Raw genomic sequence first — 18670 nt, 5'->3', positions numbered from 1 at the left:
TATTATAGTGTATCATTTTCTCTTTAAGCTGAAACATAGTTTATTCTCGATGCCTATCCAAATTTTTATTCTTACATTTTAAGTAGTCACAATACACACTGTTATCATTGACATGTATTGTACATCTGAGCTTGAATTCGGAGCTCCAAACACCTTACACAACATTGCAGGCGCACACTTGGACCAAGAATGGATTGTTCATTTTGACAGATTGTTTCAATGTGGTGGTGAAACCATTTACAACACCCTTCTAAACCAGATACAAACAGAGCTAGACCTAAACAGGTTGCTGTTTCTTGTGCTAGAAGTGACAGGCAATTTTGAAACCAACTAGCCCAAATGTGAAATCCCAGTACAAAAGAGGAACATTTACGTAATCTGCCTGTGAGGAGAAGGCTAAAGAAAAGCTTGTGACAACCCAGTCCAAAGGATGTGCTGGAAGGCCTGGCAGCCTTGATCATTAAAATAATTCTATGTCTGTAGACACATTGCTGGACAAATCTTGGAGGGTTTTGAAGGAGCAAATTATGTTGCTAATTAAAGGATATAAAAAGTTTCTTTTCACATATGCAGAGTTAACATTTGGAGCAGATTCCAAAAGGAGTGATAGCAAACTAAAACTGTAGAAGGCACAGAGAGAATATAAAAGATACAGCTTATTTAAAAACATGGACAACATATAGAGTCTCTTTTTCATGAACGGAAAGCTATCCGATACAGTAGATGGGTGTGGAAGTCCCAAACCATCATCAGATTTTATTTCCATAAGTTCTTCCCATTTGTTTTACAATCGCGGCTCTATTGCGGTAAGTGGTACTTTTGACTGAACAATGCTTGAGTGATGCATGGCGCCGGGATGCCTTGTGCGCTGAATGCTATCTCATTTCACTGCTGGCCAGCCAGACAAGGAAATAACCTTTGGGGTTCTGCAGGCTTTCCAGCTGGCTTTAATAACTTCAATCAGTTGTATTGATTCCGACAACTTCATAGTCTGAATGGCTTGGCTCAGGTAATTTAACTCTACGTCTCTCAAAGCCAACTCCTTTCTAAGATGAGCTCACTGTTCAGTGCAGTGCAAATGTCTCTTTCGGCGAAGGGATATAAAATATGATCTCCCCACAGAGTGCCTCGTCTGCCCTAGAGCGGGGATCATCCCAAAGGGTGAACTGTTCCCACATTGGCCATATGTTCCTGAAAGCAGAGGTCTACCTACTGAGCTCAACTCTTCCCTAAAATCTGCCTACAGACAATTAACTGTTTGTTTGAAATTGGAAGACCACCTCTCCCTTACAGTGGAGTGAATATCACCCCAGAGTGGATTTTTCACTTGGAGTTCAGCCAGTCCCTTACGGCAAAAGTCCATTACCTTCTGATCCGGAGAGGGAACTTGCCATAGCGTGCGGTCTCTACACTAGAAGGTTAACTATGTCTTACCAACAGCAGGGAACTGTCTACCATTAACAGATCCTTCCCAAGCAGGAGAACGCCAGACAATTCTTCATCTTATCCTGAGAGTCAGTATCTCACCGGTGTGACATCACTTTCCAAGAGGTGAAGCCCCCGGGATGGATTAAGGGGAGGAGTGGGAAGGAGAAAGCAGGCTCTATCAGCAAAACGATTGCAGCAGTGCAGAGAGTGTGATAACAAGAAAATGCCTCCTATATAACTTTTAATTTGATCATTAAGCTGCATAGGCAATTTGAAAATGACAAGAACAATTATTATAGTAGCTGAGCACTACCTAAAGCAAAGGATAATCAATGCAAATCTGGAAACTTTGATATAGGAGAGTGAAATTCTAGCAAAAAAATGTATCGGAACAAACATTTAAATACATTTTAGAAAGTACCTGGTTCAAAAATAGCCAAAACAATATATGCCCCAGAGTAACCTCTTTGTAAATCGCTAAAACATTGGAGATGTGCTTCAAACAAAGAATCCATGCAGCACTCCTAGAAACTCCCCAAAGACGACTCATCTTCCCACAGTAGCTCAGACCCAGACTGGTCAATGAGGTTTGGTTGGCCCACATCTTCATATGTATCAAACCCGCCTGCCCACATGCAAAGCACTCTCATACCCTGGCCCAGACCCTTCAGAAAAATAAGCACAAAGGAGTTTGAGAAAAGCTACAATGCACCCTGAAAAAACCTGATCATCGGAACCTGCTCGACAACCTCTACCACAACATAACACCCACTATAGAAACCCATGAAAGCTCAAGGTTGCCCTTAAGTTCCCCAACTAGTAGTTCAACTTGTAACTTGCTGAACTGAAATCTGACAAAAGCACTGGTAAAAGCATTAGCCCAAACACAATGAAATACTGTATTAATGTACACAAGAAAGGCTACCACTAACACAGCAAAAGAAACAAAAACCTTACTTTGCAAAACAAACACAAGTCTCAAAATTAGAGGAAGGACATTTTAATATCTAACAGGAACTATCCAATTCAGAAGCTCTTAAAAAGTGACTATTCAAAGGCCCAAAAACTTTGCAAAGACCATGTTGAATTCCTCAAAGCCAATATTGCCAAAACGGCTATTCCAGCATCAATATCCAGGGTGCGCTCCTCTCTACCACCAACATTGCCTCCCTTGCGACAAACCCCGCCTATTTAACTCTTCTCTGCAAAATCATGGAGAGAGAAGAGACAACGCAACTTTCAGAGTATGTTTAACTAAACTACTACCTCTGCAACTATCAGGAAGAACTCCACTCTTTAAAGGGACAGAAAACGACCCAGGTCAATGAGGAAAGAGCCTCTAATCTACCTGCACCAGGAAAATAAAACCACTTTTAACCTCGTCCACTTCTCTGGAACGTGTCATACCGTGATCACACAATCCTGCAGAAAAGACACATAAATTGAACTTTAATATCTGGACATGCGCTGTAATGGCCCACTCATTAACCATCAACCACAGACAAAAAGGTCTGTGGATAATCTTAATTGCCCACAAACTCAGTGCTGTGTGATATTCCTCAAAGATTGTCCCTCTCCTGCTGCCTGTTCAATATTTACATACACCTCCTAGCTGCCTAGACAAGCCGTAGCGGTCCATGAATAGAGAGAATTTTCCACATGGCAGGCAACCCGGTGGAATAAGCCTGGCGGAAATGTGCATTTGCCTTTATTTTTTTTTTAAATCTTACAATGTTTCTCACAGAGAAAATATTTTGCTCTGTGGCCAAACACCATATTTTAAACCCCTGTGAATAATGGGATGTTCCCTTCTCCTTCCCATCTGACAACTAAAGTTACTAGTGGCTTTTACGTAAGTGGTGTCCTATGTGTGGTTGTAGGATATTAACAGACCTGACACTGGACTATAAATCTAAATATCAACCCAGCAGGAAAATATGTTTAAACAAATTCCCTCCCGGTAATTACTGAAAAACAAATGAAATTGAGGAAGGCAATAAAGACTTGGCTCCTCGCAAGATGATCTCGCGATGAGCTTCTCTACTAGGAGCAACAATACTCCTCGGGTCACACCTACCGATACTAGAGCAAACACTCTTAGAGTGGTAGGCACAGTCACGTTAGAAGTTATCCTTCACTCTTTACTATGCCCTAGGCAGATAGTTTTCAACGATGCAACATAACATAAGCAGCCTCCTCCATGCATACAACTCCAAATCCATACTGCCATATGCCCCAACACACACATGTACTTCCTCTCGATCCAGGTACTAGCATCTAGTGGTTAAGCATCGTGTGCTCACTGGTCCTCACACCAAACATCGAAACACTACTCACAAAGGCTACATGATAGACATCGTCTGCCATACATGCACTCCCACGGAGTAGCTTGCCACGCTGCCGCATATCTACTTTCGACCCGTGTGATGGACATGAAGTGCTATATAAATTGAAGTATAACAATACAAAAACGTACAAGCAGACAGTCCAGCTGGGAGAATGTTTTCAGTCACTACACATTTTATTACTTCACTAGTAAAGAGCCATTTAGCTTACAAACCAAATAAATCTGACTTTTGACAGCGGCACTGACTGTACTGTGCATTCTCCCTTCCCACTGCGTCCGCTGCTTCTGGATGTGTTCCTTGCCTGAGGCAGGGATGTCTATGGGAAGTTTCCATACTTTGAGCCCAGGAGACACTCACACAAGCAGCCAAGTCTGCAGGCCGCATCTGAATTTTCTTTCAGGTTGGTTACAGCTCTTCTAGTTAGCTTGAGCAAGATCTATTTTTAGTCAGTTGGTTAGATCAAAGTTTTAAAAAGCCCTTCTTTAAACCTCATTTCTGAAATTGAAGAGGCTTTGCCTCTTACAAGCACCATAGGAATTTATTAAAGGACATCAAGATGGCACAAGGACCCTCCAAAACTCCCTTTTACTCATCCAAAAGCCTCCTCCTACTGCTAAGACCTAAAAAAAAAAAAAAAAACTTCACTCTTTTATCCCTCCACTATCCTTTTCAATCAAAATTAACAGACTAACATGTTCACTTCTCAAATTCCATATTAAACTATACTAATATACTAGACAAATAACTGACTAACCTATCCACCACTTACAATGTACTTGCATGATTCACTATACTAATTCAACACTAATCCTCTATGGGCCCCGGAGTAGCGTGCTACTCGCCGAAAAAGCGCTTTGACGCCTCGTCGGGGGTTGAATGCGCTATATAAATGCAATTACAATACAATACATATCCAGGTCCACCTAAAAGGATGTCAGCTATATGCTTTGTTTTGTTGCTGAACCAACATTTGGTTAATTGCGATTCAGTATCAGTTCATTCATTTATCAGCGCCACTAAGTTGTAGAATAGAGAGCGTCCTATTCTTTAGGAAACAGGGGACACCTATGTATCTTATACACAAGCTACACATAGGGGAAAAATGCATTAAGTAAAGGCCTATAGCTAGTTTACCTCATGGGCAACTTCTATTCTAAATCTCTCTGTGAACTGTAACCACTAATGTAGAAAATATATAGACAATAGAAAATCTGGAAAAATATATTTCATTTTATTATTCTCTGCAAATTTATTCTCAAATTTTCTTTTGTTTTTTTGAAATTGTATCTTTTAAAACGAGTTCATTGATCTCATATAATACATTTAACAAAGATCAACATAAATAAATGAATCCCATAAGTAAATACGATAGACCTGGAGTTGATGGAGGCAGTGCGGTAGATGTGGACTACGCACGTTTCGGCATTCGTGCCTTCATCAGGTAACAGTCTATTGTACTGAAATATGAACTTTAGAGCTGGATTCCTATTGACAACACAGGATGGATTAAGACTCCATATGTAAGTCAGCTATAGAGGCAACAATGTATTTCAAGCTTGATGTCCATAGTCATCGGAGGACGGTTCATCGATGCCACCTTCAGAGATACTTATGTATAGTTAAAAATATGGTGAAATCCAGATGATAGATATCCCAAAGTCACTCATCCAACTATAGGGTTATATGAACGTGGCCACTTATTTATTAAATAATAGTGTTCAAAGTCTAATAAACGTGGAAACTGATAATCATATGTCATGGATTCTGTGCATTTAGTGTCAGAGTGTCTCAACAAGGCCACATTACGAGCATTCACGTTCCCCTTCACGATGGAAGTCTGTTGGTACGTGTATGACCCGTGTCGAAGAGCACGTTCAAAACGCGTCGCAGGCTGCTATGATGCCATATGAGGACATCCATCGAGAAGACGGTCAACAAACAACTCTCCGCTTTCCTCGAGACAAACGGATCCCTCGACCCGTCACAGTCCGGTTTCCGAGTAAACCACAGCACCGAGACCGCCCTCATCGCAGCTACCGACGACATCAGGTCAATGCTCGACAACGGGGAAACCACCGCCCTCATCCTCCTGGACCCCTCAGCAGCCTTCGACACGGAATGCCATCACACCCTGATACAACGCCTCAGCGACACCGGAATCCAAGGCGCGACCCTGGAGTGGATCATCTCGTTCCTCGCCGGAAGAACCCAGAGAGTCCGAGCAGTAGCGACCCCCCCCCCCTTTCCCCTCCCCCCCCCCCAGCGCCTTGAGACCCTTACGGGTGAGTAGCACGCTCTACAAATTCCTTGATTGATTGATTTTTTTTTTTTTTTTTAAATATATTTTTATTGCAGGAATCAGTAAATCAATACAGTAGCGACCAGCATTGTATCATAAGCAACATATACAGAATAAAGCCCACCGACCCCCCTCCGTAAAGTCTGTACACAGCCAACCAGCCCATAACCCAAGGGTTGGGCGGCGAAATGCAACAGGGGTCAGTAGAATGCTGGAGCTGGTCCGGATAACACACTGTCCGTCATCTGCTTTTCTAAACAAACCCAAAACCCCCAAAATAAACCCCCCCCTCGAAATACCCGCTTAACTGTGAAACCCCCCCCCCCCCCCCCCCCCCCCACCATCAGCGCCATGGAGCTTATCAACATAGGATCCACTACTTGACCCACGGGGAAGGTAATAGTACTGTCAATGCTGACGTTCATCGGGACTCGGGGCGAGTCGCTTCCTCACTTTCGGAGTCGCTGGGGGCACAATAATCCCTGAGGGCCTGCACCAGCGTTTCCCACTCCAACGCGGCCTCCTGCGCCTTCTCATTACCCTGCCTCCAAGCCAGCTGGTATCTCAGCGCGCTCTCACCCGCCGCCCATTTCAAAAGCTCACTGTGCCATCTGCTACCTGCCGGACCAGCTCGTGCCTTCCAGTTCCTGGTCACCTCTCGCTTAGCAAGTAGGAGCCCCAGGTCGATAAATTTACTGGAGATTTTATACCGGGGGGTGTGGGGGAACCAGTGCAAGAGCCCTACCACCACATCGAATGATAAGTGCCTCCCCGTCACCTCCTCCAGAGTCGTCGCTACCTCCTGCCAGTAGGACGTCAGTCCCGGACAGGCCCATAACATGTGTAGGAGGTCCGCCTCCTGAGCCGGGCACCTAGGACATTCCGCTGAAGCCATGGCAAAATAACGCCTGATCTTTACCGGGGTCAGGTACGCTCTATGGAGAACATAATAGTGGACCAGTTGGAAACAGGCGCTACGTGTACCCTTCCAGGCACGTCTCACCAACTGGGCCCAGGTCGTCTCCGGGATCTCCCTACCAATGTCCTCTTCCCAGCGGGACTTCAATGTGGTGAGAGGAACCAACCCCTCGGTAATCAACCTGCCGTAGAGGCAAGTGACCGCCTTCACCGTGCCCGCCGACATCATCACATACTGGCACACCTGAGACAAATGAGGTTCCTCCAGCCCGTTCTGCCAGTGCGCCTGGATCGCTCGCACAATGGCCGAGTGCAGCAGAAAGTCGCCCCGGGGGATCCCAAAGCGGTCAATGAGATCCTGAAAGGACAGGAGCGCTCCGTCCTCGTACAGATCCCCGACGAGCTGTAAACCGGAATCCTCCCAGTCCGCCAATCGTGACCAATCCCCTCCATGGGGGAGGGCCGTCAGCATCCCCAACGGTATTTCAGGCGCATATGGCGTCCGTAGGCGGCCTCTGGCGTGAGCCCGATTCCAACATAGTCGGATAGTCCGCTCCTCCATCGACAAGTCCCGTAGGACCAAGCGTTGTCGCAGCGCGATAAAGGAGAGGACGTGCCTGGCCATACCCGTCCCTCTACCGTCTTCTGGGCCTCTGAATTCCCTGGCTATCTCCTGGGCGAAGGTCTGGAGTTGCGCCGCCAGATAGTACTTCTCGAAGTCCGGCACAGCAAGCCCCCCCTCGTCCTTCGGCCTCATCAGGGTATTGAGGGCCACCCGCCGCCGGCCCGTTCCCCAGAGGAACCCGACCACCATAGAACGTAAGCGACGAAACGTGGCCGGTGGGACCCAGATCGGCAAAGTTCGGAAGTAATACAATAGCCGGGGGAGCGCCACCATTTTGAGCAGGGCGATACGTCCCGCCACTGAGAGCGGCAGCGTGGCCCAAAAGTCCATGCAACCTCGAAGTGCTCGAATACAACGGGCAATGTTCCCATCTAGGAGGTCGGGTTGGTCATGGTAGACAAATACCCCAAGGTATTTAAAGCAGTCGGGCTCCCATCTGATCTCCCTACTTAGCGCAGGGGCGGGGGTACCCCTGCGCATCGGAAAGAGACAGGTCTTAGACCAATTCACTCGGAGGCCTGAAACCACTCCGAACTCCGTTAGCGCCAATTCCGCTCCCCGCAAAGCGTCGACCGGGTCCTCCAGGAAGAGCAACAGGTCGTCCGCATATAGCGAAACATAATGCGGGCCCGCTGCAGTCCATAAGCCCGTATAGTGGGCTCCCGAGCGAAGGTGCATCGCCAGTGGCTCCACCGCTAGTGCAAAAAGAAGCGGAGATAAGGAGCACCCCTGCCGCGTGCCACGTTCCACCGGATATCGCGATGAAATCAAAGGGCCCGATCTAACCCTGGCCGAAGCGGAAGCATAGAGGACCGCAGTCCATTTGACAAATCCCTCCCCGAGGCCGAATCTCCGTAACACCGTGCATAGGTAGTCCCACTCTAGGCTATCGAAAGCCTTCTCCAGGTCCACCGACAAGACTACCGGGGACGGGGCATCCACAAGTGGTTCCCCAAGCAATCGGAACAACCTTCGGATGTTCATAGTCGTATTCCGCCGTGGGATGAAGCCGGCCTGGTCCTCATGTACTAGGGAACTCATATGTCCCAGCAGCCTCGAGGCCAAGATGCTGCTCAATATTTTGTAGTCTACCGTCAGCATTGATAGGGGACGGTAGGACCCCGGGTCAGATGAGTCTCGGCCCGGTTTGAGGAGAGGAACCACCAACGCTTCACACATCGAGCCAGGGAGTCGACCCAACCTCTTCGCCTCCCTGTAAACCACCAGTAACCGAGGGGCCAAGAGGTCAGCGTAAGCTGCATAGAACTCCACCGGAAGGCCATCTAGGCCCGGGGTCTTGTTCCTCGCCATCCGTTTGATGGCCCCGCGGATCTCTCCCAAGTTGATATCAGAGCCCAGGGTTTCCGCTACTTCCTGTCCTACTGTGCGGAGTTCCAGTGGGCGAAGATAGTTATCAAGGCGGTCTGGGTCACGTGCGGAGCGACTGCGGTATAAACTTTCGTAGTAATGCCGGAAGCAACGAAGAATCTCCGGTTGGGTGCATACCTCGGTCCCATCTGCCCTACGCATATTTGTCGTCGTCTGGGACTGGCGCGTGGGGTTGGCCAACCACGCCAGCAACGCACTCGACCTGTCTCCCTCCGCAATAGACCGGACCGTATAGGCCTTATAATCAAAACAGCGGAGCCGCTCGACCTCCACCGCTACCCTCTCCCTCGCCTCTACCGTTTGTGTTTGCAATTCCGGGTGTCCGGGGCGGCTAACTTCAAGCTCGCGGAGTGCCCGGTCCGCTGTGTCTAAATCAGCCAGGATAACACGCCTCATGCCCACCTTCTTAGAGATACAGTAGCCCCTCACCACTACCTTAAAGGCGTCCCATTCGAACGCCCTAGTACTCGCGGAACCGCCGTTGGACGCAAAATAATCCGAGATTCTCTCCCCTAAGTCCGCCTTGAAGACACTGTCCTCGAGGATCTCGGGGCGCATCTTCCAGGTGGGTACCGCCGGCGTCCCAGGAAACCAGCGAATGTCCAGCAGGAGGGGGTTATGGTCCGAGATGGTCCTCGATAAGTACTCTGAACGGACCGCTGCCGAAACTAGTTCGGGCGAACCAAGAAAGCCATCTAGCCTGACATGCAGCTCATGGAGGCTCGAGAAGTATGAATAATCCCTAGACGCGGGGTGATGCGCCCTCCAAACGTCCGTCAAACCCCAGCGGGTCTGCCAATCTTGACGACCCTTAGCCGTGCGACGGACCGGGGAATCGGGGAGCGGGGGATGCGAGCGGTCCAAGTCCACATCCACTACGGAGTTAAAGTCTCCCACCAGCAGGAGGGGCCCAGCGAAAAAGTGGGCCAACGAGCCCGATAACCTGGAAAGGAAGGCAGTCTGGTCTACATTAGGAGCGTACACACAGCAAACGTTCAGGTCCCTCCCTCCTAGAGTGCCTGAGATGGCCACGAAACGCCCCTCTGGGTCCAACACTGTCCTCGTGACCTGGAAGGGGACCCCTGCCCTGATCCATATTAGCGCCCCCCTGGCATAAGCAGAGTACGCCGTGGAAAAGACCTGCCCACGCCATCTACGCTGAAGCGCCGCCCCTTCCGCCTTGTTCAGATGCGTTTCCTGCAGCAGCGCCATTTGCACTCCCCTACGCACTAAATAAGCATGGACCTTGTGACGCCTGGACATAGTGTGAAGCCCCCTCACGTTCCAAGTAACACATTTCAAGTTAGCAACATCAGCCATTGTCCCAGAGTGTTCTTGCACAGTCTCCCCGTTCGGGTCCCCACAAAGAAGAAACATCAATCCTCCCAGCGCTGATGGCGGCCATTTTCCCCAACCAAAACCAAACCACCCAAAAACCAACAAAGCCCCCCCCCAACCACCCCAGAACAGGACCCAAACTGCACCATCTAGATCCCATCCAAACCACGACGTATATCAACCCCAGAACCCCCACTAGTCCTACGGTCGCCACCGTAGGAAGGCCTTATGGGCCAGGTGCGGTCTGGGCGGAGGCAGTGGGCCCTCGTCGCCCAGGCTACCAGGACTATAGCAAGCCCCCCCCAGTGTCAAAATCTTCCGGGGCAAGAGCAGAGGCCCCCCAACCCTCTCTCCTTCATTGTCAGCAATAAAGGACGGCAACCGCCTCCCCCCTGCCGGGCCCCCACCCAAAACAAGGCAGCATACCCCGTTACCCTTGTCCATCCAGAAGGTCCTCCACCGATTTCGGTGTGATCACCGGTGTATGGGTACTGTCTGCCACTGAATCCTCCGAGTCCGATGGTGCCCCCTGAGCACCCGGGTTTTCTTCCTCCTCGATGGCTTCGTCTCTTGCTCCCGACAGTTCCGACAGAACTTCCAACACTCCCCTCCGTTCCGATGATGTCTCCGCAGTCGAGGGCCCTCCGGTGCGGCCGCGGCGATTCCTGACCCTCTTGGATCGCCTCCGTTGTTCCGGCTCATCCGCCTGTTGGATCGAGGAGCCAAAACCATCTTTCCCTGTCCGGTACAGTTCGAGCCAGTCACAGACCTCCTCCGGGGTGTCGAAGAACTGGGTTTTGTCGTCGACAATGACGCGGAGCTTTGCAGGATATAGGAGTGAATATTGAATGCCCTCACTCCTGAGTTCGCGCTTAACCGCTAGGAAGGAGAACCGCTTGCGCTGCGTCTCGTAGGTGTAGTCAGGGAAGATGTTCACCTGACTGTTCGCAACGTGGAACGGGCCATTGTGCCTGGCGGCATTGAGGATCAAGTCCCTGTCCCGAAAATGTAGCAACCGCGCCACCACCGGCCTCGGGGTACGTCCCTGCTGTAGGGGCCGTGCTGGGACTCTGTGGGCCCGTTCTAGAGTGTAGAAGGAGGACAGACCCTCCGGGACCACCGTGTCTCGGAGCCAGGTCTCCAAGTATCGCACCATATCGCCATCCTCGATTTTTTCCGGCAGGCCCACCACTCGGATGTTATTCCTCCTGTTGCGGCCTTCCGCATCCTCCGCCCTCCGTTCGAGGGTCTCGATTCGGGATAAGGCGTCCTTTATCGTCGCAGCCAAGGTTCTCTGCGCCGGTTCCAAAGTTTTCACCGTGCCCTCCACCTCCTTGACCCGGTCTGAGAGTTTGCCATGGTCCGCCCTAAGGAGGCCCAGGCCCGTCGCCACCTGAGCAATGTCCTGTTGGAGGGCCGACCGCGTAGCCTCTATCGCCTCCAGTACACGGTCGAACTGTTGCTGCAGTGGTGCGCTACCAGATCTTTTCGGGTCCCCATGCTCTTCCTTGTCCTGGGCTTCAGAGTCCGAGGTGGTCTGGTTGGATCCCTTGGCTCCTTTAGGTTTCCCCATGCTGCCAGGGGCTCTCCGTGAGGGTCCCGGAGTAGGCGTCTCCGTGTACAGGTGTCGATCACGACCTTCCCAGGTGTTCGTTCTCACGTCGGGTATGGGCGATCTCCTTCTCCAGAGCCTGTGGAGACTCCGCCGCTTCGGCTCACGCCACCGCCACGGCGTCCGAGGGCACCGATGAGGGGGCGGAGACAACCGTCGCCGGGTCGGGCAGACCCGTTCACCCACTATAGCTCCGGGGTGAGGGCCACCAACTCCCTCGGTTGATCTGTGGCGCCAGAGTGTCGCGCCTCCCATGTAGTTGGACTGGCCAGAAAATCGTAGCTAGTTGCGGAGTCGCGATGTGGCCCACCGCCTGGATCAGAGGGCACCCGGTGCCCTCCAGTGCGCGGGCACCCGTCCGGCCGTCCAACCAAGTATGAACCCGATGCAAAAGGTCCAATCCTGTGAATGTCCAATGTCTAGAACAACCGAGGATGGTGAAGCCGGGCGCCAGTCGACACCCGCGACACCTCTTCAACTCAGTAGTTTCGATCAAGGGGACAAAGGAGTCCGGGCGCCATGTTGGGTCGCACTCCGCAACTCCGCAAACTTCGGCATTTCTTCGGGGCAACCCTCGTCCAAACTCCACCAAGGCCCCCGGCAGGGTGTCGTCGCCTCACTCAGCCGTATGCGGGGTCTGGGGTGCCCCGCAGCCTCCGATTTTCAGGATAATCTCGGGCTTAGTCCCGGAGCCGAGCTCTCAGGCGACCATCGCCATCGGCGCCCAAGCCACGCCCCCCTTCCTTGATTGATTGATTAGAGGGTACACAGTAAGAAGCCAATCAAAGCATGCAAAAACCTATACTGAAAGATCAGAGAATATAGACACCGCTGTAGCACAAGCAGCCAAAAAAACGTCTATGACCCCGAATAACAGAGAACACCTGCTCAATCACTCGCTTGGAGGACGTACCAGAAAGGGTTGTATGTCCAGGTTGCACTTATAAAAACAACAATAAATATGCTGCATAGCAGCAAATAGGATGCCTCGTAGCGAAAGAATTGCTACAACCCGGTGTTTCACCCGTTATGCGGGACAGACACCATACGGCACGGAACCTACGCCAAATTCCGATGCAATACAGACAGAGAATCCCAACATGCAAGAAGCAAGTCACACTAGGATTTATGTAGGAATGGACATGTGACTCCCAGCAGAACGTGTGCTCGGAGACTCCATAGGAGTATACCAAGGCAATGGCAGAAACGAATGCATTGAATACCCCACATAGGGTCAGAGGACTGAAAAGAAGAAAAGTACTGAACGAACAGATAAAGGGCTAAGCAGCCATAAACAATAACCGGAAACTAAAAACCAACCTGTGCATTAGGTTGGGCACTGGAAAATATCACAGAGATATTTTTCTCAACCCTGATAAGAGACGGGAGACTGCAATATCCGCGTGGTGGGCAAACAGAACTACCCTATTAAATGAATAGATCCCTGCGGGCATCCCGAACATGATCCAGGAAGCGGCTGTCGCGCAGCCACGCATGGTGGCGTAAAGCCACAGCGCGAGCCAGGACTCATTCCCTAGAGTCAGTGGCATCCAGAGAGGACCTAATGGAAAATTGTGCCATGCTTCTGCCATGAAGAAGAGGACTGAGCAACTCCGTCCGTGACCCTTCTGGAATAGAAGGGAGGAGGTGGGCAACTGAGTCCCGAAGAGCAGTGGATTTGTGGCCAAAACACACAGGCGCTAGCAGAGGCGAAAAGCTGGCGGCCACAATCATCCAGCCGCCAAGATTCCCTGGTGGGAGGTAACAATGGTAATGATGGTGAAGACTCCAAATTAAAAGCTGCCTGAACAACCATGCCCTGGGCAGTTGGGTGAAGAGACAGAACAAGAGGATCACCCGGAGCAGGGTGGTGCCTACGTGCAATAGCGCGCTCAACGGGGTCACCAGAAGCTGGCCTTGAGCAAGTGCCATAGAGGACGTCAGGTAGCGAATCCCCGAAGGGCAGCAAAGGTACAACTTCAACAGGCTCCAAATGGAGCAGATCCATTAAAGGATCAGAAAGCAACAGTACCATAGGAGGCTGAAAGCCAAGCACATTAGCCGCCCCATGAATAGCGCGTGCAAAGGCAGCACTAGATTAATCTGCTACCCGTGTAGGTGACAAATTGTCATATGGTTGAAGGCTAATCCTACCACTGGACATGAGGAGTGGAGGAGCCGGAGACTGACCCGAAGGCCAGGCGACACAGGGTACTTGCACCCTGGCCCCTTCATCAGGGGAGTCCAGGGTAGCATCAGGCTCCAAATGAGGAGGCGTAAATGATAAAAGCGGCGTGGACGGAGGTCGAGGTGACCTATTGCCGCCCGAGGAGTCGGGGGGAGCAACCACCAAGGGAGGCGGACTCGACACTGGTCCATACATCAATCAACGTCGTATCCGAGTTGCCTGGATGTCGACAACCTCCACAGTAGATTCGACCTGGATGCCGACCGACGCCGATTCCACAGTAAGAGATGCCGCAGCCGGCGTTGAGTCTGTGGTAGCACCCGGCGACGACCCGTGCATGGCCGGTGCCGCCTCCGACGTCGGCGCAGGAAGCCGCACAGGGCTATGTGCTGACTGACTAGGTTGGCTGAGCTCTGGGCCCTGGCTTGGTGGCATCACGTCGGCTCCGGAATCTAAGTCGACATACACAGCCGGTGCAGGTGAAACATCCACAGACGAGGACTCAGCATGAGTGCCTGCAACCTCTGGGGGGCCCGAAGGTGCACCAGGGAGTGGGGGAGACTCGAAACAAGCCTGAAGCACCTTACAACACGCCTCCATTTGGGCATACGTTGCCCCAATACCCGGAAAGGGTGACTAAGAGGGTGAGGCTGCCGTGCGTCTTTACACAGCTCAGTGCGAGAGGAATGGGTGGCAGCGGAAGAAAAACTCCGTAAGAGACACCTGTGCTTATGCTTACCTGCAGTCGCACGTCGGCGCGGGAGAGACCAGGGGAACTAGCCCGATTTCGAGAAGAGGAGCGGCGACGGGAGGGAGCCGGACCAGACACCAGCGCGGCCAGCAACTTCATGCGACGGTCCCTCAAGGACTTTGGCTTCATCCGCTGACATGCGTCACAGTTCTTAGAGTCATGGAGCACGCCTAAATGAGGTGCGTGTCAGTTCCAGACATCTGACGTGCACAGGCTTCACAGGCCTTAAAGCCAGAAGGCATTGAACACTGTACCACTCAAGACCGAAGCACAGAGAAGGCCCCAAAAACCAGGCCAAGGAACTGCTGGTTTTCCAGGATCTGCGCTCGGACGCGGAAAAGAAGAAAACTGACGTCAGCACGCCGGGCGGGGCTAATATGGCTTTGCTGCAGTCATGTCCGTGGACGATGTCAGGGCGGAGTCGGGCGACGCCATCCCCCCCACCCGGCGCGCAGCGCTGCTGCTGCTGTAAAGTTTTCCGGATCCAGTCTGATGTTGGGGATATTCCAAGTTAAGGAATCTGCAGCTAGACGTCTCTATCAGATATACACACATACAGCCTTCTGTCATTGCTTGGCCACACAAAATTATAGATCAACTAAACAATGCACATGCATGCGCTCCTGAGCCCAGTATATGCTAACAGAAGTCAGAAGACACACTTTCCGGATGAACCTCTAATAAACCAGTTACTCACTTCTATTTAGATGAACAGGGGCCATTTGCCAGATAGGATGCTGAATCTTTCAACGCTGGGCTCCAGATTTTTCTCTAAGACCCAATAGTGCCCAAGTGTTCTACAAGTTTTAACCCCTTCGATGCTCATGACGAGCTGAGCTCGTCATGAGGCACGGTGCTCGTGTGCTCATGACGAGCTAAGCTTCTCATGACCACACCCATTAACATTATAGCCCAGCACAACAGAGGAAAATGTGGAACATCCATGTGGTTAACATCTACAGCTAACTTCCAAAGCTAGGTACGTACTGCGTGTGCCTGCAGCGTGTCTTTCAGCTATAGCAGTGATCCACCCAGGAATGTTCTACAGGTTGGTGAACGTCATTCCTGCCTAAGAATTACTACTGTATTAGACTTAAAAAAGCAAATAAGTAAACTCCAAAACTGAAAAGGACAAACGCTTGCTGCCTTGGCTGAGCCAAGATGATGCCCCCATATAATTCCCAATTGCAGTGCTCAATCCCCCTACTGGCTTGGGTTTTTCAACATACTCCGCCAGATAAAATCCTCTCCTTAATACTTAAAGTGTACCTTGGCAGTCCCATTAGGAGCAGATTGCCAGAATACAGTTTTGGCTAGATCCAACAACAGGGGATGAAGAGGCTCACTGAATGCTCAAGTGATGTACGCGTATGGTGGCTGCTGTAGGACAGGAGGACATAGGTCTGCTCCCTGCAGCAGGAAAAGAGGTCGAGCACCTACTACAAAGCATACCAGGGAACGTTATGGCTCATGAAAAATTCCAATAAACAATGGCCAAAGGCTGACCAAAACCATCCAAGTAGGGGTGGTAAGGGCACCAGAACCCACACTTGCGAACAAAACCACAGGATACCACTTACTCTCGGGGTAATAAAGTCGCTACTCCTCTGGCTCATGAATTAGGAAATATGCATGGAAAAGAGAATACTGGCGATATATGCACCCAGACAGGACTGATGGCGACCTCCAACACCGAGAAAGCAAGAATTTTCATAGACTTTTATGAAAAATTATACGCAGGAGAATATGTAGACCCCCCTGTCCAGTCAGAGTATATGAATAAAGTGCAACTTCCCCAGATCAAAATGAGATATTAAGAGAACGAAGAGGTGCGCAAAACTATTACCTTTCTAAAACTTCATAAAGCACCTAGACTAGATGGCCTCAGAGCTCACTTTTATAAAAACCTTTAGTGCAGATCGGATTCCTCATCGGACTCTCCTACTCCAGCCATTTGCTATACAAGGATCCCCTACTCCATCTATGAAAGAGGCACTGGTGATGGTTATTATGTTACCAGCTAAAGATGTGAGCTCCTGTAGTTCCTACAGACCCATAACCCTGCTCAATATGGATACCAAGTCATGTGCAAAGATTTTAGCATCCCACTTTCATAGTTTGATACCTAACTTGATCCATTCGGATCAATCGGGCTGCATCAAGGGCCGGCAAACCCACAATAACGTGAGATGAGTGTTTCACCTGATAAAGAAAGCCAAAAATAAACCGATCCCGGCTGTACTCTTAGGCCCCGACGCTGAATAAGCATTTGACTGCATTGACTGATCCTTTCTCTTCCTAACTTTAACACGCTTTTGCATCTGTGAAGAATTCATAGCTATGAACCGAGCTATTTATGAGGCCCTAAAATCTACTGTGTTAATAAGTGGATACACTTCTGCCCTCTCAACTTGGGAGGGGGACGAGACAGGGGTGCCCCTTAGCCCCACTGTTATTTTCCCTAAGCACTGAACACTTATTTCAAAGGCTTAGAAAGATATAACAGCGATTCAGATCTAGGCAGCTGAATCGCTCCCAAAATTGCAAGCCTCTATTAAGCCAACTCTCCTGCACTCCATCAATTGAAAGCAGACCTCAGATGATGGGTGCCTATTTTTATATCATGGCTCGGTCACATTAATGTGGTTTATATGACTGCCTTACCTAGGGTTCTTTATCTTTTCCAAAGGCTCCCCCTAACTCTGGAACATGACTTTCTCCGACACTCCGCTCACTCTTTGCCTAATTTATATGGCAAAACTGCAGACCTCGACTACCGGACACACTGCTTAGACTACCAGGGGGCCAATGGGCCAGCCCTACCCAACTTCCACCTTTATTATAAAGCAGCTTAATTACGAGTGACTGGTGAATGGTATCTTAAGAGTTTCAGACAAGCACTAGCCAACATATGGTCAGGGATATAGAGGGGTAAGTCATATGCGATGTACAATGGAATGACCCCGAATGACTAACTGAGCCCCTTCCACAAAGAGAACTCTGAAAACCTGACACAACTTGAATAGACAGGTGTAGTGGACAACCTTCCCCATCCCATATTAGCCCATACACTATAACCCTGCCTTCTCACCTGAGAGAATGTTTTCAACCGAAAGGAGAGTATAGTAGCGTGAGCTACTTCATCAGAGTAGAAATGACAAACTCTTAAATGCCTACTGTGCCTGTTGGTGTGCAGCTCCTGGATGACACATCAGAGTTCATTTGTTTGAGCCAGCACCTCCTTCTCTGTTGAGCCCACCCTTTATAGCCTTGAAATAAGCATCTACTGAAATCCTCATTTTGAGTCAATGTCTCTGAAGTGAGCAGGTGCCTCTAATTGAGGTGTTTAGGCCAAAACACCTCCCTACAAATTCTGCAAGAGCAGACATCCAAAATTCACAAGTATAGGGTGTGCCTTACCTGCAACACCTGGGGGTAGTCAAACACTTGGTTCTTGACACAGCGTTTGCGCAAAGAGGAGACGCCGTCAGACAGGTTGGAACACTTGTCAAGGATCATGACAGACTCTCCGTGCTCGGCCTGAAGTGCCTCCAGGTCAGACCGATACTCAGGATGCAAGGTTGCCTGGGACGATAGGAGGAAATACTTGCGGGTGCTGGAAAGAAACAGAGGTACATTCAGAATTATCTCTCCCAAGAGGAACATGCATTCAGGATTTTTTGCTTTTAAATGTAACGGGAAAAATAACAAGGCCACCAATCGGCCATGCCTCTGCACTCTAAAGGGCAAAGTATAGTCGATGACAAAAAGTAC

At 50.1% G+C, this 18670-nt stretch overlaps 1 protein-coding gene across 1 annotated transcript in view; it reads right to left on the bottom strand.

Annotated features, from left to right (window-relative positions):
* EXT2 (exostosin glycosyltransferase 2) overlaps window positions 1-18670 on the bottom strand; it is a 106014-nt gene that overhangs the window by 10737 nt on the left and 76607 nt on the right. Inside the window, exon 5 of the mRNA XM_086959820.1 lies at window positions 18317-18512. Within this exon, the coding sequence (XP_086815946.1) occupies window positions 18317-18512 (196 nt within the window). The remainder of the gene's footprint in view (window positions 1-18316; window positions 18513-18670) is intronic.

The sequence above is a fragment of the Lissotriton vulgaris genome, chromosome 2_2 (assembly GCF_964263255.1).
Source record: "Lissotriton vulgaris chromosome 2_2, aLisVul1.2, whole genome shotgun sequence".
NCBI classification, from domain to species: Eukaryota; Metazoa; Chordata; class Amphibia; order Caudata; family Salamandridae; genus Lissotriton; species Lissotriton vulgaris.
The sequence above is the reverse complement of the archived record's forward strand: the minus strand, read 5'-3'. Positions and strand labels throughout refer to the sequence as shown.